The sequence below is a fragment of the Mesocricetus auratus genome, unplaced genomic scaffold, assembly GCF_017639785.1.
Source record: "Mesocricetus auratus isolate SY011 unplaced genomic scaffold, BCM_Maur_2.0 Super-Scaffold_100018, whole genome shotgun sequence".
Taxonomy (NCBI): Eukaryota; Metazoa; Chordata; class Mammalia; order Rodentia; family Cricetidae; genus Mesocricetus; species Mesocricetus auratus.
In genome coordinates this window covers 4,755,250-4,781,212 of record NW_024429199.1, presented here as the reverse complement: position 1 = coordinate 4,781,212, position 25,963 = coordinate 4,755,250, and the positions used below count along the sequence as shown (strand labels likewise).

The following is a 25,963-nucleotide window of genomic DNA, read 5'->3' as shown; positions in this document are numbered from 1 at the left end:
GGAGGATAAATTGATCAGAGTCTAAAAGCCACAGATGCGTGGGTTGCAGATCAGAGGTTCATCTTTCTAGTGAATAGAAAGCAATCTGGGATAGGTAAAAGGCATAAAGATAAGCCAAAACAAATGGAGAATTTAAAAAAGAAGAGTGAGATTTCCCAGCCAGTGGCCTCTAAACTATCTAATGAGAAGAAGAAAGTTGGGGTGCATTTCTCCTTCCTATCAATCCACAGCAGCATTTCTTCAGTGGTTTGTGAGCCAGGGAGAAAGAACACGAGGAGAGGAAGGTTTTCCTAGTCGCTGTCTGCACGTGAGTCCCCCTTCCTAATGAGCCTGAGTGAGGGACCCTGTCCAGAGGGTTCACAGAACAGAACACAGAAGTGGTGTCCCCAGAAGCACTGGCTGCGGCTCAACACCAAACCCGTGCAAAGTAGTTTGCCCGAGACCACTGGAGAAAAGCCCTAGCCACCCATAACAATTCCACCTCCAACTTCGTGTAAAAAGGAAAGGTAACGTAGGCAGATTTGGACAAGACTGCAGACCATTACGTGGTAATGATAAAATTGAGTGACCCATAAAATGCATGCAGCTCAGTGCTGGCATCTGTCCATAAATATTAGTTATTGCTAGTCTTTAAAAAGTCCCGGGTGCAGACGGTGGCAGTGTTTGTCATCTGGCAACATGATTCCTTGTAAATGGCCAAGGAGTCATCAAAATCCCCCAAATGGCCACACTTTAGGTCATTCACTCTACAGGCCCTCCCTGAAGGCTGAATCTCTTCCTTTCTTGGAAATGTGTCCACAGCAGTTGCCCCTATTAAGTTAAATAAGACTGAGTCAGTCCAGATTTTTTTTAAAAATTACTTGGCAGAGTCTAAGTTGTGTAATCAAGACCCAGAAGGCGAGGAGTGAGAAGAACAAGCCAGTTACACAAGGCAACATGAACAGAGTCCAGTACAGAGGCCGGATGTCAGCTGAAGAGTAATCTCATAATGAGGGAGGGGGACCCCTGAAGCCTCCTTCCCTTATAGAAGTGACAATCAATACTGTAGATAAGCAATCTGTAAAGCATCCTAATGTTCTAAGGAGAAAAGTTTAGGAAGTTCTCAGCACAACCGTTCCAAATCCAGTACTTCACATGGAAACTCTGTCTAGCTGTAGGGGCCTCAAGCTTCAGCTTTGATCCTTTCAGCTTTGCAAATAAAGAGGACTATTTCAACAGAGTCTGCGTCTACTGGTATCTGTAATCCTAGTAACTGTTTGATGCACAGGGTATGGGGACAGATACTTGAAATCTGTGGGTGGGTCTGGGGTTTCCACCCATGAGAATACCCAACAGCAAATCAAGAATGTTGAGCGACAGACACACAGATATAGCATGAATGGCACAGTAACTAACAATCAGAAGTGTAGTTTAAGATCAGTCAGAAAACAGTGATCCACTGAGTTCCTGGGCATCTTAATGATTGTTCCCATCTTATTAGTGACTGAGAGACTGAGAATGCTTTACAAAGGAGACAAATAATGCCTGTCATCGGCCCTAAACCTCAAGCGCATAGCTCTAAAAGCTACTTAGGAGAAAGCAGCATCACTGTCTATGTTCAGCTTTTATCTGTTGCTGTGGCAATCAGAAAAAAAATAATAACCCTGAAGAATGTTGAAACCACTCTCCTAATCAAGCTATGGTGAAATCACTGTCAAAATCTAAAAATTAACTTCACCTATTAAAATGCAGGGAATTTCATTTACGCAACAAGTGCTTAGAAATACCCAAGGGAGGGTATGTGGGTAATTCGCTCCAGATTCAAGTAAAATCAATCAATCCTCCACCTTCTCACAGAGCAGGTTACATAAGGTAATGAACTTAGTTAACTCAGCCTAATGCCTTGCCAATGGTTTTATACGTGAAAAACAAGGACACATTAAACCTCATCTGAAAAAAAATAGAGAACCAAAAGTGATCAGTAGCTTACATTTCTGTTTTTGTAAACAACAACAAAGAAGACCATGCAATTCCTCTTTGTTTGTAAGTTTGCTCCTAGGTTTGCTCCTCTGCAGCAAAATCTAAATTGATGTGTTTAAATACACAAAGTTGAATTGAATGACATTAGTTCTTTGAGAACAGAGCTATCCCATTCTTAAGTCTGTCCACGTCTTAAACAGATGCAAACCAGGATTGTGAAGGACCACAGAGACTCTAGGTTAGAGTTCCATCCCCCTAAGTGAGAAAGAATACTTAGTTATTGTTCATTCGGCTTTGTGTTTATTTGTTTCATTTATTTATATTTGTGCTACTGATGATCATATCTTTCTTAAAGTGATTTTATCATTTATCTAAACAAACAAACAAAAAATAGCACCTGTTAACACTGAAATTAGACCCAAAACATTGTTGTCTGGAAACAAGAAGAAAATAGATTTGTTATATACATACAAAGATTTAAGCAGAAAGACAATGTAATGAACTAGCTTATGTTTGAAAACCACCAATGTGGGAAGTCGTAAAAACTCTGCATACTAGTGAGTAAATTTGGACTTCTTCTTTGAGTCTCTTAATTAAAGCAAAAATTGGTGCATCATAATTCCAAGTCTAATTCAGGAAGGAAGATGAAGTCATGCTAATATTTATAAAATGTTTGTAGATCCTTGGTTACAGACACAGCGCAGGTGTCATTGCAGTCATCAGTTAGGTCCCTTGGGCACAGCACAGGGACGGAGGGCATGCATGTTGTCATGGGGTTTTGTTGTAGTTCACTGTCATTTGCTGCAGCTGAGATTCCTATCTGATTCCCTGCAGGTCATAGGTTCATCTATTTAGAGACCTCAAGATGTGTCTCTTGCTCTCAGCCTGCGGCCCCTTCAGGTTCTTCCCAAATCCCATGTTTGCCCCCTTGTTTGTTTTAATGCACAGCAGGGACCTTAGATCTCAGAAGGGTGCATGAAAGCATTCAAACTATTTTCTCACCAGATTTTTCAACAGAAATTCTCAAGATTCCAGATATTTAGGTCTGAGCAGAAGTGATGCTTCTGACCAATTAATTTGCACTCCTGTGACCATACTTGGAAAGCACAGTAGGGTTTCTGTGCATGTTCCAAATAAAATCAAAAATTTATAATAAAATATTTGTTTATATCTTATGTATACAGTGTTCTGTCTGCATGTATTCCTGCAGCTCAGAAGAGGGCACCAGATTTATTATAATTGTAAGCCATCATGTGGTTGCTGGGAATTGAACTCAGGACTTCTGCCTCTGAGCCATCTCTCCAGCCCCCCAAATAAAATCTTACTATTTAGCCAGATGCTTGATTATGTAATAATTCCAAATACTTACAAGTTCACTGCACCCAAAGGTTGTAGACTGAACTATTCTTCAAAAGAAAATTGTTTTAAAATTTTTTACATTTATTTATGTTTATTTTATTTTGTGTGTATGAATGTTTTGCCTGCATGTATGGATGTGCCTTGTGGACTTGGAGGTCAGAAGAGGGCATTATATCCTTAGATATAGAGTTATGGGTGGTTGTAAACCACCATATGGGTGCTGGGAATCAATACTGGGTCCTCTGCAACAGAAACAAGTATTCTTAATCACCAAGCCAACTCCCCAGCTCCGATGATTATGTTTTTAAAGGAAACTCAAGAAGTGTTGTGTGATGACATTATTGTCAGAATGAGTCTAGTTGTCCTCAAGGAGACTTATTCAAAATAGAGCAAAAATAACAAAAGAGTTGTACAAATGGCATTGCTTGTAAAAAGTTTATCTTAATTCATTATAATTCCAGTATTAAATAACTTATGCCATGATGACTCCTGGAAATGACATCTATAATTGCAACATACATTGTCACTTCCAGTTCCTTTACAGATAAGTGCCATGTGTAGAAATCACACCAATTTCTTCCTTCCACCTAATTCTATTTTGGGGTTGTTTTTTTTTTGTTTGTTTGCTTGTTTGTTTGTTTTTGTTTTTTTCTTTTTTTAATTTAAATTAGAAACAAGCTTGTTTTACATATCAATCTCAGTTCCCTCTCCCTCCCCTCCTCCCCTGCTCCCCACTGGCCCCCTATCCCATTCCCTTTCTGCTCCCCAGGGAGGGTGAGGCCTTCCATGGGGGAATCTTCAAAGTCTGTCATATCATTTGGAGCACCCTTCCCCATGTGTATCCCTCTATATGGAGTGGGCTCCCAAAGTCCATTTGTACACTAGGGATAAATAGTGATCCACTATCAGAAGTTCCATAGATTAACCAGACCTCCAAACTGACATCTACGTTCAGGGGGTCTGGAACAGTCCTATGCTGGTTTCCCAGCTATCAGTCTGGGATTCATGAGCTCCCCGTTGTTCAGGTCAACTGTTTCTGTGGGTTTCTCCAGCCTGGTCTTGACCCCTTTGCTCATCACTCCTCCCTCTCTGCAACTGGATTCCAGGAGTTCAGCTCAGTGTTTAGCTGTGGGTGTCTGCTTTTGATTCCATCAGCTACTGGATGAAGGCTGAAGGATGGCATATAAGGTAGTCATCAATCTCATTATTAAAGAATGGCATTTAAGGTAGCCTCTCGGCTATTGCTTAGATTGTTAGTTGGGGTCATCATCCTTGTAGATTTCTGGACATTTTCCTAGGGCCAGATTTCTCTTTAAACCTATAATGACTCCCTCTATTATGGTATCTCTTTTCTTGCTCTCCTCTATTCTTCCCCTGACTCAATCTTCCTGTTCTCTCATGTCTTCCTCTCCCCTCCTCTTCTCCCCTTCTCTTTCTCCAAACTCCCTCTCCCCTCCTCCATGCTCCCAAGTTCAGGAGATCTTGTCCCTTTCCCCTTCTCCGGGGGACCATGTATGTCTCTCTTAGGTTCCTCCTTGTTTCCTAGCTTCTCTGGTGGTGTGGATTATAGGCTGGTAATCCTTTGCTTATGTCTAAAATCCATGTATGAGTGAGTACATACCATGTTTGTCTTTGTGTGACTGGGTTACCTCACTCAGGACGGTTTCTTCTAGTTCCATCCATTGGCCTGTGAATTTCAAGATTCCATTTTTTTCCCCACTGAGTAGTACTCCATTGTGTAAATGTACCACATTTTCTCCATTCATTCTTCAGTTGAGGGGCATCTAAGTTGCTTCCATGTTCTGGCTATTTAAATAATGCTGCTATGAAAATGGTTGAACAGATGTCCTTGTATGAATGGGCATCTTTTGAGTTTATGCCTAAGAGTGGAATTGCTGGATCTTGTAGCAGACTGGTTCCCATTTTCGTGAGGAACTGCCATACTGATTTCCTTCTAATTTCTATAAATGGAAAAATTAGATAAGTATTTTACATGCATTGTGTGGTAGTTTAAATATAACTGATTCACATAATCTCATAGGGAGTGGTATTATTAGGAGGTGTGGCTTTGTTGGAATGGGTATGGCCTTGTTGAAGGAAGTGTATCACTGTGGGAGCGGGCTTTGAGGTTTCCTATGTATAGGATACCACTCAGTGTCTCAGTTGACTTCCTGCTGCCTGCAAGATGCAGGGCTCTCAGGTATCCTCCAGTACCACCTCTGCCTGCATGTTTCCATACCCCTCCCCTCATGATGATAATAGACTGAACCTCTGAAACTGTTAAGTGATCCACCCCAGTTAAATGTTTTCCTCATAAGAGTTGTTGTGGTCATGGTGATTTTTTTTTCTCGCTCCAAGCCAGACCTCACATCAATGATAGAGTAAGCAAATTAAAACTATTTCTTCCTTTTTAACGGGCACGAGTGAATGGCATTGATTAATCCAGTATCAATAGAACTGGAGAAAGGTATAGTAACGAGATGACTTAGTAATCGTGAAATTCAAAAGGATCGGTGTGGTGATGCATGCCTTTAATCCCAGCCCCTGGGAGGCCAAGGTAGTCAGGTGGGTCTACATAGAAAGTTTCAGGACAGCCAGGACTGTATTGTCTCAAAAAAGCAATAACACACACAAATAAAGGTATACAGTGATTCAGTGGAGACCAACTGATCAAAATGACATGACGGTAAAAACCATTTTAAAGGGAAGTTTTACAACTCAGTTACTTTCATACATTAATAACCTAAATACTTTCAAACACTAAATTTTTAAATGTTTTTGGGGGATGTAAAGGAGAAATTTTACACTTTTTATTCATTCCAGCCCACTCTGTAATGCTTGTAATAATAAAGATTTGCAAACAAAATTATCCAGAAAGGAAGGCTTGCTTCCGTATGCTAATGATGCAATAGGAGTTCAAATTTAATAGGAAAAAAGGCCCAAAAATTATGAGTCCCGAGTCTGGCATTTCTTATCTGCATTTCTTCATTTAGCTGACTTACAAAGACCACAAAGCCCCTACCCTAACTGTAAAATGAAGATAAGAGCTTGCTTCCTAGGTTTACTGTGGACTAAATGAGAAAACTGTATATGACCTACACTTGGATTCTGTGGACATTCATGTTCAATTAGTTAACCATTCAATTTAATTAGTTATTGGGGTCAGCATGTAATAGTGAAGAAAAATTTGCATTGGTCTGAAGCCCTTACAAAGTGGAATGACGTTGTGAGAATCACACTCTTAACGCTGTAATCCTGCTAGCAATGTTTCACAGCCATGGGTCAGGAGATGTACATCCTCTGCATGTTCTTTTCTTTTTCTTTCTTTTTTTCTTAAGACAGCTCTCAAACTGACCTCAAACTCGCAGTGCATTCAAGAATGGCCCCAAGCGTCTGCTCCTCCTGTTTCCACCCCCAGCGTGGGGTGGCAGGTGAGCACCACCATGCCTGTTTATTCAGTGCTCGGAAATCAACTCCAGGTCTCATGAATGCTGAGCAAGCGTCCTCCCAAGTGAGGCACATACCCAGCCCCTCTGAATTATCTTAACGTTTGCTCCCCCATTATTGTTATCATTGTCTTCTGTAAGAAAGTCTCACATGGGAAAAGGAGCTGAATGTGGCATCTATAAGCATGCACAGGGGACAGAGGGATGGCTCGGGACTTATGAGCACTTACTGCTCTTGCAGAGGACCCCAGTTCAATACCGAGCGCCCACATGGTTCCTCACAACTATCTGTAACTCCATTTCCAGGGTATCTGACACCCTTTTTTGATCTCTAAGGGCACCAGGCACACATGTGGTGCACATACATTCATGCAGGCAAGACATTTAATACTTATATATATTTTTGTTTTAGAATTCTTTTTTATTAATTTATTTTTTACATTCCAATCCCAGTTCCCTTCCCTTTTCCTCTCCCTCCCTCCACTCCTCCCATCTGCTCCACAGAGAGGGTAAGTCCTCCCCTAGGAAGTCTACTAAGTCTGTCCCATCATCTAGTTGAGGCAGGACCAAGGCACCTCTCACCCCCACACCCCCATGTCTAGGCTGGGCAAGGTATCTCTCCATATAAAATGGGCTCCACTAAGTCAGTTTGTACATTAGTGTTAGGTCTTGGGCCCACTGCCAGTGGCCTCATATATTGTCCCATTCACAGCATTGTCACTTATATTATCAATACTTATTTTTTTTAATTGTTAAGAAATGAAAAGCATACAGAACACCATCTTCTAGAAAGAAAACAGACAGACATGAATTTAATTTACAAGGGAAGCCATTACCCTTCCACAGACCTCTCCATGGCACAGTGGATGACAGTTGCTACTCAGGAACAACGCTAAGAAACACAGTTCTGCTTTCATCCTTGAGAATGTTTGTATTTTAATGTTAAATGGTATGTTTTGCCAGTTCACACTGTCAAGAAGACACTTAGTAAAGAGATCTTGGACTTCTTGCAAACCATGATGGACTATTTCCATGTAAAGAGATGGTCTTAAGCTTGACTTCCTTTGGAATAATTTAACTTCTCTCAAAACACTCAACTCCATTCAAGGTAATTTCTGAAACTCTATAACACAAGGTGCAAGATACCCCATCCGTGTGCCCAAATGATGGCATCAGAATCTCCACACGCCTAAAGCTTCTGCTCACCTATTGATTGCACTTACTTGGTTTTTTAAAAGATGCCTTCTGTCTGTACACAGGAATTTTGCAGCACATAATTCTTGTAAATGGACAGAGCCAATAGGAAAGGAATTCACCAGGTTTCCCTTCCCCTGTCAGCCGGAGGCCAGGAGCCTGCTCAGTACAGCCCTATCCCTGCCTCCCATCTTCCTATCTCTCATGGTGTAATCTTAAAGACAAATCATCCTCTGTCCCATGTCACAGCTCGGCCTGGGGAGTAGATAAACTAACTCTCAGACTCAACTCTCCCCCTAACCTTGGCCCAGCATGATTTCATCCGTTACACCGTCCTCTCTGGACATCGACTGTTGGACAATTGAGAAAGACCAGTTCAGCCCGAGGAGAGAGTGAAGGGTAGATTAGGAATGTATAACTCAGCTGTGCTGTCGGGCTCTATACCATTCAAAACACCATGTGCTGACCGAGCAATTAATGTACACAAGGCGCCATTCAAGATCTTTCCACCAGGTCCAAAGTTGAAATCTCTCCCTCTCTCTCTCCCTCCCTCCCTCCTTCTCCGCCCCCAACTCTTCTCTCTTGTTGTTTTCAAGACAGGGTTTCTCTGTGTGATAGGCCTGGCTGTACTGGAACCTGCTCTGTAGACCAGGCTGGTCTTGAACTCACAGAGATCTGCCTGCCTCTGTCTCCCGAGTGCTGGGATTAAAGGCATGCGCCACCACTGCCTGGCCCAAAGTTGGAATCTCTGAGTAAGACTGTTTCTAATGCAGCTCTGCTATTTTTCTGTAAATCTGAAATTATTTTAAAATGCAAATGTATTTATTAATAAAACACGAGTCCTTTGGCCTTGACGTCAGAAGAGCTGAGGCTCCCCAAATGATTATAGTATGTTCAGCTACAGACCCAGGAACCACTGTTTGGAAACTACCAGGCTAATTTATATTCAGATGTTGCCTACTGTCAGCCGCTCCTAGTATAACTAAGACCCTGGACATTGTAAGATGCCGCAAATTTGTGGACTATGAAATCCATTTTTTATTAGCCATGAGCAGGACTAATCTTAAACAAAATGGGATTTTACTGTCATGTGATTCTCTGCTGAGGAAGACACCTGTTTATATAGAGATGAATCTATAGCCTGATCTCTATCAATAGCAATTGAGATGAATTATGAACATTGCAGTTAGATTCACCTGCCAATATGCTGCACCATGGTAAAAACGTGTGTGTTAACTTGGGGTAAAACAAAACAAACAAGAAATACATGAAATCAAATGTTCTACGTGAAGTCTTTCCAGTAGCAGTTTTAGTGTCTTTCTCTGTTCTCCCCTCTTGGTTTGGAGAAACCGAGGAAAAGGCTTACTGTCTACTATAAACTCACAGGATAAATTCCCTGGTCCCTCTCAGCCTGTCATTCTCTCATTTGGGTGAAATTTCTTTGGCTTTACATCATGAACAAATATCATTATTATCTTTTGTACTTTCTTCAAGTGAACATGTTAAATTTTAGTTTTAGGATCCAGATTGGTGATTTTTATTTTAAAAAAATCACTTGTTTCTCTGTAGCTTTAGGGTCCCAATCATTGGTTTTATACTGTAAACTACTTGTTTCTGTGTAGCTCTAGGGTCCAGATGGGTGCTTCTATACTGCAAATTACTGTGTTTCTTCACACAGAAAGAAACAAGAGGAAATGGGTTCACATAACAGTCAGAAGGACTCAAGCCAGACACAGTGAAAACTGTCAGTACCCATGACAGTTCACACTGCAATGAGTCACTGTAGGGTGTGATGTCCAATGCTCTCTGTAAGGCTGTGAAAAGTCTACATTCTTATCTGTCTAGAAGTCTGCTTTTAGCCCCCCCACCCCCGGCACCATTGAGACATCTCAGAAAATCATGAACCACGTATCCATAAGCCTAGCCACATAGGAGAGCAATCTCATAATATTTTCCATAGAAGGCACTGATGACATGGGGGAGGAAGGTGACTCATTATTGTGCAGGTCAGTGGGTGCACAATCCCACAAGTCACTTAGCTTCTCTGAGGTTCATCACCCAAATGAAGAAAAATAGTATATTCTCAAAAATTATGACAATCAGTGAAGTTGTGACCAGGACCACATAGGCTTGGACTAGTGTAAGACCTCATTAGCTTCCTTCCCAGGACCTCTGCAATGCTGCGGTCTGGAAACAGAGGGCTTTTTGTTTGTTATTTTGTTCTGAGTGTTTGTTTTTTGTTTAATTGTATATGTATGTTCGTGGTGGGGAAGGGCACACTTGGCATGGCGCGTTTTTGGAGGTAAGAAGACAACTTTGGGGAGTCATTCTTTTTCTTCCACTTACCTGGGCTGTGAGCTCTGGGGATCCAAAGCAGGTCACCAGGCTTTCGTGGAAAGCATTTTTGCCTGCTGAGCCATCCCTCCAGCCCCCGACGCGGAGCTCTTTAAACGTTCACACACACTAAAGGCACAACTCTTAAGTTACTATGGCAGAGTCAGTCACTCAAAATTACAAGTCCTTATTGTAGGGGCCATCACACAGCTTCTCACCTTGAGACAAACCCAGCTATGGTCTCATTTGACTTTGTTTTGTTTGGGCTGGAAAAAATAGAAAATTCTCTCTCTCTCTCTCTCTCTCTCTCTCTCTCTCTCTCATCTCTGTCTCTCCCCATCATCTGTCTCTCTCTCTCCCCATCATCTCCCTCTCTGTCTCTGTCTATCTCTCTCCTCCTTCCTTACAATGACAGAACCTTGCTGTTCCCTGTGTGCAGAATGAAAGACGAAAAGAAACTGTACAACAAAGAAGATTGTGCAGCCCCGTCTGTTGCTGAATGGCTGTACAAATAGCACACGTTCGTGTTTTGTTAAAAAATATTTCATTTAATAATCACCTCTTATTACTTTCCTCAGAATATGAAATAATGAAAATGCATGTCGATGTCTCTTTCAGAGATGCAACGCTGGATTCTTTCGCACATGGTCAGGAGAATGTTTACCCTGTGACTGCAATGGCAATTCCCAGGAGTGCTTGGACGGCTCCGGCTTCTGTCTGGTAAGTTCAGGGACATGCAGGGAAAACAGCCAACCAAGCTCTTTTCTACATTTCAGTTTTTCCTGCAAGAATATATCGTGTCAACGCCTTCTGGTCACAAGTGGCCCCTGAGGCTTTGCATGAATGTGCATATGTGCTCCAGGAGGGTTCTGTCTTCCCTTCCCTGGCAGCTGGCTTCCTGCTGTAGACCAGTGGTGATGGGTTGAAAATAATACACAGCGGAGGACCCCCACCCTCCAGATTCCTTCGTAATAGTATAGTTGGCCAGGTGTTTGGCTTCATCCCATGTAAGCCAGAATGCAACGGTTGTCCCAAAGCTTGTCGCAGCATGCAAGACAATCAGGTCTATGGATCAAAATGATTTTTCTAAAGAGCTGTCTAAACCAATAGCCGGTAAAGATGAAGGCTTTGTCTTCGGCTCTTTGCAAGTCTGCACTCAAGGCTGAAAAAAAAAATAGAAAATTCTCTTCCCCAGCAGACAGCTTTTCAGATAGACAGATACTGATGGAGATGGAGAAGGCTGTTACTGCAAGACATTGCTGTATACTTCACGTTTTCAAGATTGGACTGATCACTTAGTAAAAATTACCATTGAAATGCTGGTCAGAGTGGCTCCGGTAGAAGCCATGAAGTCTCTTAAAGATTGTGTATTCTCATCATGTTCCTCTTCAACAACTGTAAGACATGACAGTTCTGTGCTACAGACTCCTGCATAGAAACAGAGCCTTCCCAAACTGCAAGAGTAATTTCACTTAAACTACAACGATGCTTATCTAGATACACTCAGAATTACATAATTATCTCTACTGAACACATCATTTTTATTGTAAGTGGCCTCCGAGGTATGTGCCTTAAAAGTGCAATTTAACTCATGTTTCACATTAAGATGCAAATTAGAAAGCATTTATCATGAACCTAGTGGTTGTCACTAAATTTTGTAATTTTGTAGTTTTTTTTAATCGTGGTATTTGTTTTCCCTTCCCCCCACACCATCGTCTTTAATAACCATTACATCCAGGATGTCCTCCACAACCCTGGAGGCATACACAGCTGCCAGAATGTACCCCTTTTTAATGCCTTCATCTCCGGTTTCCTGTTATTTTAATCCCAGTGACACTTGGGGGGAAATCCCATGCATACACTTGAACTAACAATGTACATTGCTGATAATGTGACCAATTAAAGGCTTTTTGTTACCTGGTTCATTAGACTGTAAGACAGAAGGGATCACTAGGCCCGTCAGCTGCCACTAGGCAACTGGCAAAATGAATGGGTAGACTACATTGGGGAGGGGGTTCGCTCGCTCAGCTCGTGTCCATCACGAGCTACGATGAAGCCACAGCTGTGACGATGTTTTCACAACGGGAACAGTTGTAGTTTTTGATCTAAACATGAGCTTCTGAGATGATTCATTATGACAGGGTCCTTCTCCAATTCTGGAAGTGCACCAGGACATTCGACACTCACATGTACATCAATTGTCACTCTTCCTGCAATGACTTTGTTCCAAGACAGAAAATGTACACAGAAAGAAATAACTATTCCTCTCATTAATGGCAGTGACCCCATTACACTCTGTTAAGAGAAAAATGTTTTCCTCTCCAATTTAAGTAATGTGTGCTCAGTGGGGAAAATAATAAATATATACTAAATGTAATATTTGTACATACATATATACTATATGTATAATAAACGTATTTGAAATTCAAGGACAAAAGTCAACCATGACCAATTTTCCAGTTTATCATATTTATATTCTTATAAGTTTAATTTTTTAAAAGGGCATAAAGTGTATTTAATTACACAACTAAAAGATCATTAGCCAAAGACAGACACATACACCCTTAAGACCACAGGTGATTTCTAAGGCTATTGGTTACTCAGGGTGCTGGGAGGTAGTTTTCTCACTGTTGGAGGAGAAAACTGTCATCACCATCAACCAGCTACAAACGGTGAGACTTACAACAGCAGCTTGCCTGACAGACACATGGGTACAGTAGCGGCCTAAGTGTTATGGGAGCAACCAAACTCTCTGATTGGCTTTAAGGTCCATTCCATGAGGTCAAACTCATACCTGGCACTGCTAAAGTGGCCAAGAACCCAAGACTAGATAAGTAGTCACGGATCATGGGAAAATCTACTACTTTTTTTTTCTATGTAATAAGTCATTAACAATTTTTTTATTTTAATTTTAAATAGCTTGTTTTACATGTCAATCCCAGTTCCCTCTCCCTCCCCTCCTCCCGCACTCCCCTTCCACCCTCCCTCCCACCCTATTGCCAAATCCTTCCACATAGGGGATGTCTAGAGTCTATCATTTTACTCTTGGTAGGGTCAAGGCACTCCCCTAAGAGTCCAGGCTGAGAGAGCATCTCTCTTTGTGCTATAGGCACATGAAGACAGATTGTATACCAGGGATAGACACTGATCCACAGCTCAGAGCCCCATAGGTTGTCCAGGCCTTCTCACTGACACTCACATTTGGGGGGTCCAGATCAGTCCCATTCTGGCCTCCCCACTGTCGGTCTGGGGTCCAAGAGCACTCCCCTGTTCAGATCAGCTGTCTCTGCTGGTTTTGCCAGCCCATTCTTTGCCAATTTGCTCATCACTCCTCTCTCTCTGCCACTGGGTTCCTTGGCTTCAGTTCAGTGCTTAGTTGTGTGTTTGCCTCTGCTTCCATCAGTCCCAGGATGAAGGCTCCCGGATAGTTATAGACATCAAGTTCATTATCAGGAATGGGCATTCGAGGTGGTCCTTCCACTATTGCTTAGCTTGCCAATTGATGTTATACCTTTAGATCACTCGAGGTCACTCTGGTGCCTGATCTGTCTTCGATCCTATGATTCCCTCTTCCCCCTATTCTACCCCCACCCCCTCAACTTCCTGTTCCCCCATGACCAGCTCCCTTCCTCTTTACCCCCTCTATTCTTCCCAGGTCCCACTACCCCCCCCCTCGCCCTGTTCCCCATCCATTCAGAGGATCTTGTCTCCATCCTCTTCTCTTGGGTATTATGCATATATGCATATCTTTTAGGTTCTTTCCTGTTTCCCAGACTCTCTATCTGTGGAAGTGCAGACTGGCACTATCCTGATCCATATCTAAAATCCATATATGAGTGAGTACATACCATGTTTGTCTTTTTGCGACTGGGTTACCTCACTCAGGATGGTTTCTTCCAGTGCTATCCATTTCCCTGCGAATTTCAAGATTCCATTGTTTTTTTCTGCTGAGTAATACTCCATTGTGTAAATGTACCACATTTTCTCTATCCACTCTTCAGTTGAGGGGCATCTAGGTTGCTTCCAGGTTCTGGCTATTACAAACAATGCTGCTATGAACATAGTGGAGCAGATGCCCTTGTTGTATGAACCTGCCTCATTTGGATAAATGCCTAAGAGTGGAATTGCTGGGTCTAGTGGTAGATTAATTCCCATTTTCCTGAGGAATCTCCATACTGATTTCCAGAGAGGCTGTATGAGTTGGCATTCCCACCAGCAGTGGAGGAGTGTTCCTCTCTCTCCACATCCCCTCCAGCATAAATCATCTTCGGTGTTTTTGATTCTAGCCATTCTGACAGGAGTAAGATGGTATCTCAGAGTTGTTTTGATTTGCATTTCCCTGATGGCTAAGGATGTTGAGCACTTTCTTAAGTGTCTCTTGGCCATTTTAGCCTCCTCTACTGAGAATTCTCTATTTAGCTCTGTACCCCACCTTTCAAGTGGATCCTTTGGTGTTTTGGAGACTTGTTTCTTGAGTTCTTTGTAAATTTTGGAGATTAGCCCTCTGTCAGATGTAGGGTTAGTGAATATCTTTTCCCATTCTGTGGCCTGCCTTTTTGTCTTTTTGATTGTGTCCTTTGCCTTACAGAAGCTTTTTAGTTTCAGAAGGTCCCATTTGTTAATTGTTGATCTCAGTGCCTGTGCCACTGGTGTTATGTTTAGGAAGTGGTCTCCTGTACCAACTCGTTGAAGAGTATCTCCCACTTTCTCTTCTAACAGTTTCAGTGTGGCTGGATGTATGTTGAGATCTTTGATCCATTTGGACTTAAGTTTTGTACAAGGCGATAAACATGGATCTATCTGCAGTCTTCTGCATACCACTACCCAGTTATGCCAGCACCATTTGTTGAAGATGCTTTCTTTTTTCCACTGTACAGTTTTAGCTTCTTTGTCAAAAATCAGGTGTTCATAGGTGTGTGGGTTAAAATTAGGGCTTTCGATTCGGTTCCATTGGTCTACCTGCCTATTTTTGTGCCAATACCAAGCTGTTTTCAGGACTATAGCTCTATAATAGAGCTTGAAGTCAGGTATGGTGATGCCTCCTGAAGTTCCTTTATTGTATAGGGATGTTTTGGCTATCCTGGGCCTTTTGTTTTTCCATATAAAGTTGCTTAATGTTCTTTCCAGGTCCTTGAAAAATTGTGATGGAATTTTATTCTGTTAAAGAAACACAGCAATAAAATGACTTGATGATACATTGTTATACCCAAGTTTTGATTTTTCAGACTGTTGCAAATTTTAAAAATCTGGCATTTTGCAAAATAGCCATCAGTTTGGTTCCATGACAGCCAAAGTTTGACATAAAGTCGAAAAAAACGACAAGGTTTAAAGAATACTAAGCATGAATAGCTTGATGAAGTTCCCTTATGCTTTGTACATCAGTACAGAATACAGCAGGGAGTCAATGTAGATACAAGATTCTCCGGACAGTTTTCATTCTTGCTCTTAAAACACTTTATTCCTCCTCTTCATTCCCCACTTCACTCAATAACAGCATCATTCTGCCAGAAGTCCCACTGTCTTTATCAACTTCCATTTATTCCCCTAACATTTATTTTTATGCTAGATCTCAACAGCTCACACTGTTAGGTAGCTGTCTCTCTTCTATGACCTGCTACTACCTCAATTTAGGACCATAGCATCCCTTCCTTACTGTCGCCTCCGTTTTCCTACCACACTCCCAACTCCAAGTATCTTTTTAAGATGCTCCAAAGTAAAGGTTCTGCCTCTAACCACACGGAGCACACTGCTACCTAGATCATCTTGGTGCTCTGACAGTCTGTGCCTGTATTTGTCTTTTATGGGAGATTTCTTGAAAGACAACGTCAAGGCCTGTTTCAGGTAGCAGCATCTCCACCAAGCCTTCCCATTCCTCAGTCATATCCCTGAGTACACAAGGCTGTTCTTTGTTTCTCCCATGAGCCTGTGAGTTCCTCAAATACAGAAACTGGGTCTTCCTCATCTTACCACACATTGCAGGAGCACCTTATCCACCTTGTATCAGCTTAATCCAGGTTGGTTACTGAAATGATAAGACGATGACTTCCATGCAAAAAAAAAAAGTCTTTTAATTAATTTCTGATTTATGAGCTACTAATGGCACTCCTTTGTTGCAGTAAGATAAACTGCCCTTTGCTGGAGACTACTGCTGGAACCTAATTCAGAGTAACTAATTAGCAGCTAATACTCTCCAGACACTTGCTTCTCTAAGTGGAGCCCAAGGCAGCAGCATTGGCAATTACTCAGGAGCTTGATTGATGTGTAGACTCTCAGGGTGCAGCCCAAATGTCCTGCCTTGGAATCGACATTTTGCCCTGTGCACTAAGACACAGGTGCACTGAAATTCAAGGAGTGATGATGAGCATATCCCATTCTTAAACCTCATGGACTTCACCAACCCTTTATACTTGTATAAATTAGTGGAGATACCAACATTTTATGTAGATCCCTGCTTTTTAAACCCTGGCTCCCCCCCCCATCCCCCATCCCCCTCTCCTGTAACATTTATTGTTGTCAGGTTTGTTTCCTGCTTGGAAAATGGCAGAGTGTCAAAGGTGAAGAAGCACTTTGCAATTTCAAGGTCAAAGACTTTCAGAGCAACAACGGTGAAGGCCATCTATTCTAAAGCTTCAGAGAAAGACATCGAGAGTCAAGAAGATCAAGGCACTGTTCAACGTGAACTGGTTGGAAAAACGAAGAGTTAGGGTCCCTTCTCAGTGTCGCTGGCACTATCTCTACCAGCCCCCACTCCTCCCCAAATTGATACCAGCACCTTCTAGGGAAATCCATAATAAACTGTGTAAAGAGGCAGGTGAGAAGAGCCAGTGCTTGCACTCTGATGCTGTAGTGGCTTACAGAGATTGCATTGCTTTGCCCTTGAACGTCGCTACCCGTGGCTACTACAAATAGAACTGAAGCCTTGAAGGGGAATCCAAAGCATCCATCAAGTGACAAAGGGACAGAACTGAGAAACAACTCATGTTTGTGCCCCAATAGTCACTTCGGCCACTAGAGGTGGCCAATGACTTGGAATGGTTTCTTCTATGCAGGCCTGTTTCATCTGTGTGACGAGGACTCAAATTTTCCTCTAGTTTACAAGCACCCTTACAAATGTCTTGTGGTTCAGGTGCATGGTAGTTGTTTACAGCTCATTGTCTTTCCAGAGAAGGACACTGGCCCCAAGTTCAAGCTTTCATGTTTTCCCTCTTTCCTCAATTAATTTCCCAAAATATCTCCTGAGGGGTGCCTGAGCACCCAACAGTTTTAAAGGCTGTGCAGGAACTGTGTCAACACCTGCTTCCATATCAAACCTGATTTTTAAGAATTCTCCCTGATCACACAGTCTAAGCCAGATTCTAATTTCTCTTCTGCTACATAATTATACTTCACATCCATACCTAACAGTGGGCCAAATGCTTGAGGAAGATGCAGTCAGGATAGCTTGTCACCCACATAGGACTCTTCCTGTTGGACCGGGGATCCACTTCTCCCATGTAATTGTAATACAGTGCTGAATAACCAACTGTGGTAAAGATGAGGGGCAGAGGCTGGGAACAGATAGTTCCACAGGCTGGACTGCGAAGGGAGAATCGGAAAGAACATTCTGGAGATATTGAAGCCTGCTACAGTCAAGGCAGGGGAACAGCCTAGCTCCACAGGCAGGACTGCGAAGGGAGAATCGGAAAGAACATTCTGGAGATGTTGAAGCCTGCTACAGTTAAGGCAGGGGAACAGCCTAGCTCCACAGGCAGGACTGCGAAGGGAGAATCGGAAAGAACATTCTGGAGATGTTGAAACCGGCTACAGTCAAGGCAGGGGAACAGCCTGGTTTGTGCCATTCTTCCTATTTTTTGCTTCTTTCATCACAAGGAGGAAATTATGCAAATCCACCCGCCTTCTATTTCTTATGTGTCCTTAACCAAGACAGTCAAGTCATTAGCAAGGCCTTTATCTTCCTTCTACTACATGTGTGCCATAGCCCAACCTATTTGCTCTTCCATGCCTGTAAGTCCTTATTGTTTCCACTGTCGTGGCTAAGCACCCTGGGAATATTATTTGTTTTCATTTAATGTCCATTCCACATCAGTAAGCTTAAGCATCCAGAATACCTAGTGTGTGGCAGTTCTAACTATCCTTCTGAATCAAGGTGGACAACTGCTAAGTCCCCTCTGCACACACACTCCAAATAGAGTCCCTGGCCTGCCAGCGCACACACAGACCTGCAGGATGCACCCATCCACCTTCATCTAGACTTCTAGCTCTGACTAGGACTAACACAGATGCTTTACGTTGCCACACAACGTGTATGCGGGCAGGCCTGATGCCCCTCTGTTTGAAGTAAGCCAGGGTGTTACATTTGCTGTCTGTGAAATGTCTTCATTCTCCTCAATATTCCTGTGTTCTGTCCCACAGCACTGCCAGCAGAACACAACAGGGGAACACTGTGAGAAATGTCTGGATGGCTACATCGGAGACTCCATCAGAGGCGCACCCCGATTCTGCCAGCCGTGCCCCTGTCCCTTGCCCCACCTGGCCAAGTAAGTCCTGAAGGCAGACGGCCTCTGCCTAGAATAATGACTATTCTTACAATTATCCTTTTGGTTCTACATGGAATTCCAATTTTTACCCACAGCCAAAACTGGATGCTTCATGTTGAGAAAAGTGTAAGAATTCGCTCTGGCCTACAGACACTTTGGAGACAGCTTAAGCACTTATAGAGAGTACAACTATTGCCAAAGTATTAGAATAGATCATGAAGTCAACGAAGTCATCTCAGTGTCACAAGCAAAGCCAACTCATCCTTTTCTCACTTTCCACTAGTAATACGAACATGCACCCTGTGTTTTCAAAAGTATTTCCCCCTCTGACTTTTACAGAATAGTTTCCCTCCAGGATGCCATCAAATATGCTTTTCAGCCAGAATTAGAACATAGACACCCAGAAAGAATGCTGAGAGCTGTATTGTGACTGCAGTGTGGAACTGCCAAGAATAAACATATATCCATTGGGCATAAATGGAAACAATGCAATTTTTAAGCACATGGGAAGGAAAAAGATCTAGGAAACAAAAACGGTGATACACAAGGTTTGGGAGTTTAGCATAGTGGTAGAGCACCCACCTGACACATACAAGGCGCCGAAAAGTTAAAGTGTAGAATTAAAATAGCATGGTGGGTTTGGTTTTCCAAACAGCAACCAGCTCTCCAATTCTCTAACACCAACTGGGTGTCCCACAGTTGATTCAGTTCTTAATGAGAGTGCATAGAGGTAGCATTGTCTCCGGGGTAACGGTTCAGTTCCACAAGACTGGCCCCATTCCAGATACCAGCCAAAAGAAATGAATCCCCGGGCTACTCACATTTCTCACCATTTGACTGCAAATTCGGGGTTTCCCTCAAACACTCTTACGTTTAATCACTTGTTAGAATTATTCACAAAACTCAAAACAGCATTCTACTTATGGCTATCAGTTTATTTAAATGATGCAATTTAGGAAGAGCCAAATGAAGTAACCTGTAAGGAAATATATGTAAATAAATAATGTATACAAGACATGTATAATGTTGGATGGAAATACAGGGGAACATAAGGGGAAGGTTCAGAAATCCCACACCATCTCCCCCGATTCTCAGTGTCCATATGCAAAGAACCCAAAGCTCCTGAGCCCCACTGTTCCAGACTTCTCATCCAGGTTTCCTTTCAGAGGCATGAAGGGTAGTGGCCACTGGCCACTGAGCTCCGACGTTGTGCAAACGAGATAGATTGGGGGGTGGGAGTGGCGAGATGAATTGCTAGTCCTTTAGCCACAGCCAAAGGAATGTTTCCTCCGGTGACCACTCGCACACTGAATCCACTAAAGAATCATTAAGCCTCCTCATTAGCATACTCGAGTATGGTGAAGATGCTTTTTATAAACTAAGAAAAAGAAGTCTTTTCACTTGACAGATTCAAGGGTTATAGAAGCTCTTTGCTAAAAATGGGAGGTCAGAGATTAAATGTTTTTAAACAGAATCACCAACCTGCCTTCCTATTTCTGTTTTGACACATAATGCCCATGTGGTCTCAGACTGGTACCTCATCTCTATGCACTTCTATCTGTGAGACTAGGTTCAAATGTTGGTTCCATCCCTTGGTTCTTTTACCTGCTTTTACTCAGCGTTTTCCTTAGTAAGTAAATTAAAGTAAGGTGTAGGCTGGACATGGTAACATGTGTGGACCATGTGGGTGGATGCCTTGAAAGCTGAAGCAGACATTGGCTTCATTAAACTTAGAGCACAGTAACTTTTATTCTAAAACTTGTGTTTTATTTACTCTATGCCAGGAACTGTTGTATTTATAGACAACATTTGCACAATTGAACATAATTGTAAAGAGTAAATAAATTACTTAGCGTCCACGTACTGGCCTGAGAAGACGGCTCAGGGATGAAGTACTCGCCGTGCACTTCAGAGGACCAGGCTTTGGATTCACAGCAGCAATGTAAATGCTAGTGGGCATGTGTGTGCACTTGCCTCTAAGCCCAGTGCTCAGATAACCGGAGCAATCCGGTTAGGTTGACCAGCTAAATCGCTGAGTTCTGGGTTCAATCGTGCAACAATCCAGAAACACATCTCACGTCAAACCTCTCGCCTATGCACACACAAACACACATATACACATATGCACACACTGAAAAGGGCCTAAATATCTGCCCACATACACACTGATAAAGTAAGAAAGGAATATGGTGGCAAGATGTTCCCTTCCTTGTCTTCCTTAATCACTTGAGGAATCAACTGGTTTCAAATCTTATAATGTGCCAGCCAGCCAGGCAGCAAAGTCAAAACTTCTACAGTTGCATCTTTCAAACAACATGAAGCTGCTGTGGACCTTTCTTAGTGATTTTTTTTCATGGCTGGATAGTATTAGTAACGTGTGCAGGATGGACAATTTTGAAAGGGAGAGTGAAGAACACAAACACTGAAAGATCTGATATTTTCACTCAAGAATGTCCTGATTTATGAAATTTCTTCCTCTTCTGTTCTCAAACATTAATCCTGACCACCTCTAATGAGACCTTAGCCACACTTAAATATATTCACCCCTGACTTCCTAATAACAAGTTTCACTCATTCACCCATACAAAGACGGCAATACCATTATCTGCTCAAGAAAGGGATTTAGAAGCTTTGAGTTTAGGCAGTTTCTTTAGACAGTAACACACATTAGGAAAGTCATCTTAACAGGCTCCTTCTGATTGTGCTTCCTGCTTCTGCATTTTTGCCCCATTTACATGGCAATTCTTCGTCACAATTGTCTAACATTAATGTCAGACCCCTAAGATATCGTTCCCTACAAGCTGAGGACCTTTGTCTACATGAAATCAGGCCAAACAACTCCTGAGCCCTCACCACATGCCAATATGACACTGGTATTTATTTCTTGCCAGCAGCGTATCTGTCCAACAGCTGAAAGCCATGTTTCACTGGGTCAAAGTAGGGCAATGTTTATGCTCCTACGGCAAATGACCCTTTCTCTTTTGAGACAGACTATTCAGTATTCTAGTTGCACAAGACGCACTGCTTCAAGCTGTTGGCCCCTTCCAATAAAAGAAGCAGAAATTGACCAACTGGATAATGAGTCTCATGGCCTCAGCTCACAAGCAGTTTCCAAAGGCATCAAGATGCAGGACTCCCACCCATGCTGTGTGTGCAAGGACACATCCAGGGTCCAAGGCAGCAGCCACAGGACCTCAGGAACACATTCCCAAGTTAGAATCAGACCCACAGGAACAAAAGCTCACCATGCTGTCTGTGACGCAAACATGATAAAATAAAACCTGCAGAAAATTAAAATGAAAGCAAAAGTATGCCACCCGTGAGTAAACGACATTCTCCTGGGGTGGGAAGAGGGTCTGAGAGGCCTTCTCTGAGATGTTACAGTTTTCTCTGTAGTGACAGTGGCTCTGTCGTTGGGGAAAACTGGCGTCAAAGGGGCAGGGGTGGATTAGCTTGCCGTCACAGGACTAACAAGATTTGTCTGGATCCCCAAGAGGTCTAATCTTTGATCAGGTTTTATTATTAATAATTTAGTTAAGGAACTATCACAAGCATTAATTGGATATATCACAAAAGGTCAAATGCCTCACTGTCATTTTCAGCTTTCAAAAACTATTTGTATTGATACTTTCTATATAAAGTATCAGTATAAAATAAGTGTCAGACAACTTCTCCAACGAGCGCCTAATTTGGAATCTGAATTATATTGGAAAACTCCATGGGTTGAATCAACGACCTAGGACTGGGTTTTCTTTTTCTTTTTTTCAATTTTTTTATTTTAAATAGCTTGTTTTACATGTCAATCCCAGTTCCCTCTCCCTCCCCTCCTCCCCCACTTCCCTTTCCCCCCACCCTCCCACCCTATTGGCAAATCCTTCCACATAGGGGATATCAGAGTCTGTCATTTTACTCTGGGTAGGGTCCAGGCACTCCCCTAAGAGTCCAGGCTGAGAGAGCATCCCTCTTTGTGCTATAGGCACACGAAGACTGTTTGTATATCAGGGATAGACACTGATCCACCTCGAGTGATCTAAAGGGATAACACCAATTGGCAAGCTAAGCAATAGTGGAGAGACCACCTCGAATGCCCATTCCTGATAATGAACTTGATGTCTATAACCATCCGGGAGCCTTCATCCTGGGACTGATGGAAGCAGAGGCAAACACACAATTAATCACTGAACTGAACCCAAGGAACCCAGTGACAGAGAGAGAGAGGAGTGATGAGCAAATTGGCAAAGAATGGGCTCGCAAAACCAGCAGAGACAGCTGATCTGAACAGGGGAGAGCTCTTGGATTCCAGACTGACAGTGAGGAGGCCAGTATGGGACTGATCTGGACCCCCCAAATGTGAGTGTCAGCGAGAAGGACTGGGTTTTCCAGTTAATGGCAGCACATCAGAAAACGGAGGAGGAGGAGAAGGAGGAGGAGGAAGAGGAAGAGGAGGAGGGGAGGTAACTGAGTGTTTAAGAGTGCTTCCTGCTCTTTCAAAGGCCTAGAATTCAATTCCCAACACCCAGAAACCCACAGGTTCCTTAACTCCAGCTCCGGAGACTGATGCCCTCTCCAGGCCTCCTCAGGCACCCTCAAGCAGGCTCACAGGCACACACGAGACCCATGACTAAGGGACAAGTAAATATTATCTTTAAGCAAGGAGATAATGCTTGAGATACCTAAGCAACAAAAACATTTTTAAATTTCTATTTCTCCTTAAACCTGAGTGTTTTCCCAGAGCAAATCTATCTTGCCACTTGCAGAGGACACCACAGGAGTTAGAGTGCACTGGGAAAGGCATTAGGTTTTAATTTCCACATCCACTAGCAGAGATTCCCCTGTTTTTAAAGCATAAATGGTTAATGCCAGTGAAAACAGAACTGAGCATCCTGGCTGGTGCTGCACTGTCCCTGGGTCTGCACCATGGAAACCAATCAGTGGTCCTGCCATTGTTCCCAAGGGCCATTTGCATAGAGTCCACTTGTTTATTCTGGGTCTGGCCAGACTTCCTCTATGTCTACCAGCAGCTATGCTAATCACTCCAATTAAGGAAAATGGCATCTGTTTGAAACAGTAGGACATCAGATAAATGCAGAGGACTCCAGACACCCCAGGCAGATGTTTCCTCTTTGAGCTGTGGGCAGGCTAGATGGAACACCTTCAAAGGAAAGATGCATGAGTGTTTGTTCATTTTCTGAGTGCAACAGGCAAGATTTCTTTAGGTCAGCTAAGGAATAAGAACAGGCAAAATAAAGGGTGAAATTCCAAGGAAATGTCATGTCACTGGGATGTTTTTACCAAACTGCTGAGAAAATAAATCTTGAATATTGCCTTTCAACGAGGGGCACATAGTGTTTTTGTACCGATTTTATAACCACCGCTGAGGAAAGCAGACATATCCCTTGCTTTTCTTCAAGCATCATTAGGGCGAAATTGCTGACACACGCAAGAAGTGGAGAGCAGAGATCAAACTCTCCTGACTGCATAGTACAGAAGCCAAAGTGATGCACAAGTCACACACATTACACCTACCCATCACACAGCTGGTGTGTCATTGTGAAGGTTTCCGTGCCCGAAAGAGTAATACCCCATTTCTTCTGCCTCAATAAATTTAGGAGAGGCATTTATTCTGCTGGAACAATGTTTTTATTACATTTCTGTTTTATGTCCCAATTTTTGCTAACAATAAAGAAGGGGGTGAGGAGGGGAGAAAGAAGGAGAGGAAAAGAGGAATTCCCATGGGATGGGTGTGTGTGTGTGTGTGTGTGTGTGTGTGTGTGTGTGTGTGTATACACCATGAACCTTATTTTTTTTCTTGAGGACTTGTTTTTGGCTCTTTGATCTACTTCAGCCAATCCCTTCACCCATAGTCCCAGTACTTAAAGTACACAGAGGAACAGGTTAAGAGTTTGTGGGTTGTATCGTTTAGGACTGGCTCACTGAGTGCAGAAAAACTATGAAGAAACTTTTAATGTATACCCAAGAGGTGGTGGAAATATGAGAGAAGTCTATACAAGTCTAAAGTTACCAGTGAATTTTCTTTTCTGGCTTTTGAGCATATAGTTTACAATTGCACTTAAAAGGTAAATATTATATACACATATTTGAATACATATGTATTATATAATCTGCTATGTTAGAAATCCCTCCTTCTTCAGGCAAAACTAATAAACCACCTCTATATAGAGATATGTAGTGGTATATCTGGGTGATGGTCCCACATGGAGTGGGGTTTTCTGTCTTGGTTTGGTGTCCACTCTATTCTGAAGGGTAAGAATTTAATCACATTTGTTGGAGAACAACCAGGTAGAAATGACCCAATCTAAAGTTAAGACAACCATCTCACCAGCATTACAAATCAGTGATAATGGAATGACTTCTAACATCTCTCATGATTCTAGCTTTGCAGAATCCTGCTATAGGAAAAATGGAGCTGTTCGGTGTATTTGCAAAGAAAATTATGCTGGACCTAACTGTGAAAGGTAGGTAAATAAAATTCTTTATTTTTTTTCCTGTGGGGCCAGAGAAAACTTTCTGTGTTAGGAACCATGTTTCTCTTCAAGACTGATATATAAATTGGGAGTGGAGAAATATTTCAGAACCCCAAGTGGGGTGTTATCCTCAAACTCCATGTCCCAGTACAGTTAGAATAGTATATCCCTTGGGGTCCAGACAAGTGTGGTATCTTAGGATGAATGGGGAGGTTCTCCAGATGATGTTAGTAAGCCTTCCCACTCTGCAGCATAACAAACCACTACTATACTTCATGTCTCTCCCACAGAGTGAGACTCCCCAGGTAAAAAGAAAGTGAATCCTCCAGTCTTATCTCCTCTATTACTCATAGAATGAGAAATGTACAAAGCACTAACCTTCCACCCCTTACAAAATAAAATCCACAAAGCTGGGTGTTCAGAGTCCCTGTTTGGTGCTTACACAAATGTCCTTTTCACTTACCCTGTGGCTTTCTCAAGAGAAACCTCAGCAGCTAAGCATTCGAGGCTTCCCACTGGATGACTTCCTTGTAAGATATGTGGTATTCAGTCCACCTGTCCGCTGCTCATAGTTCTCCAAGATGAAATGCCTTTAGCTAATAGAATCTCACAGAGAGGTCTTCCTAACAGAGCCACTGGCCTCACCATT

General features: G+C 42.5%; 1 protein-coding gene across 1 annotated transcript in view; it reads left to right on the top strand.

Moving 5' to 3' along the window:
* Lama4 (laminin subunit alpha 4) overlaps positions 1–25,963 on the top strand; it is a 139,250-nt gene that overhangs the window by 26,821 nt on the left and 86,466 nt on the right. Inside the window, exons 2-4 of the mRNA XM_040758219.1 lie at positions 10,911–11,012; positions 18,705–18,829; positions 25,225–25,305. Coding sequence (XP_040614153.1) covers positions 10,911–11,012; positions 18,705–18,829; positions 25,225–25,305 — 308 coding nt within the window. The remainder of the gene's footprint in view (positions 1–10,910; positions 11,013–18,704; positions 18,830–25,224; positions 25,306–25,963) is intronic.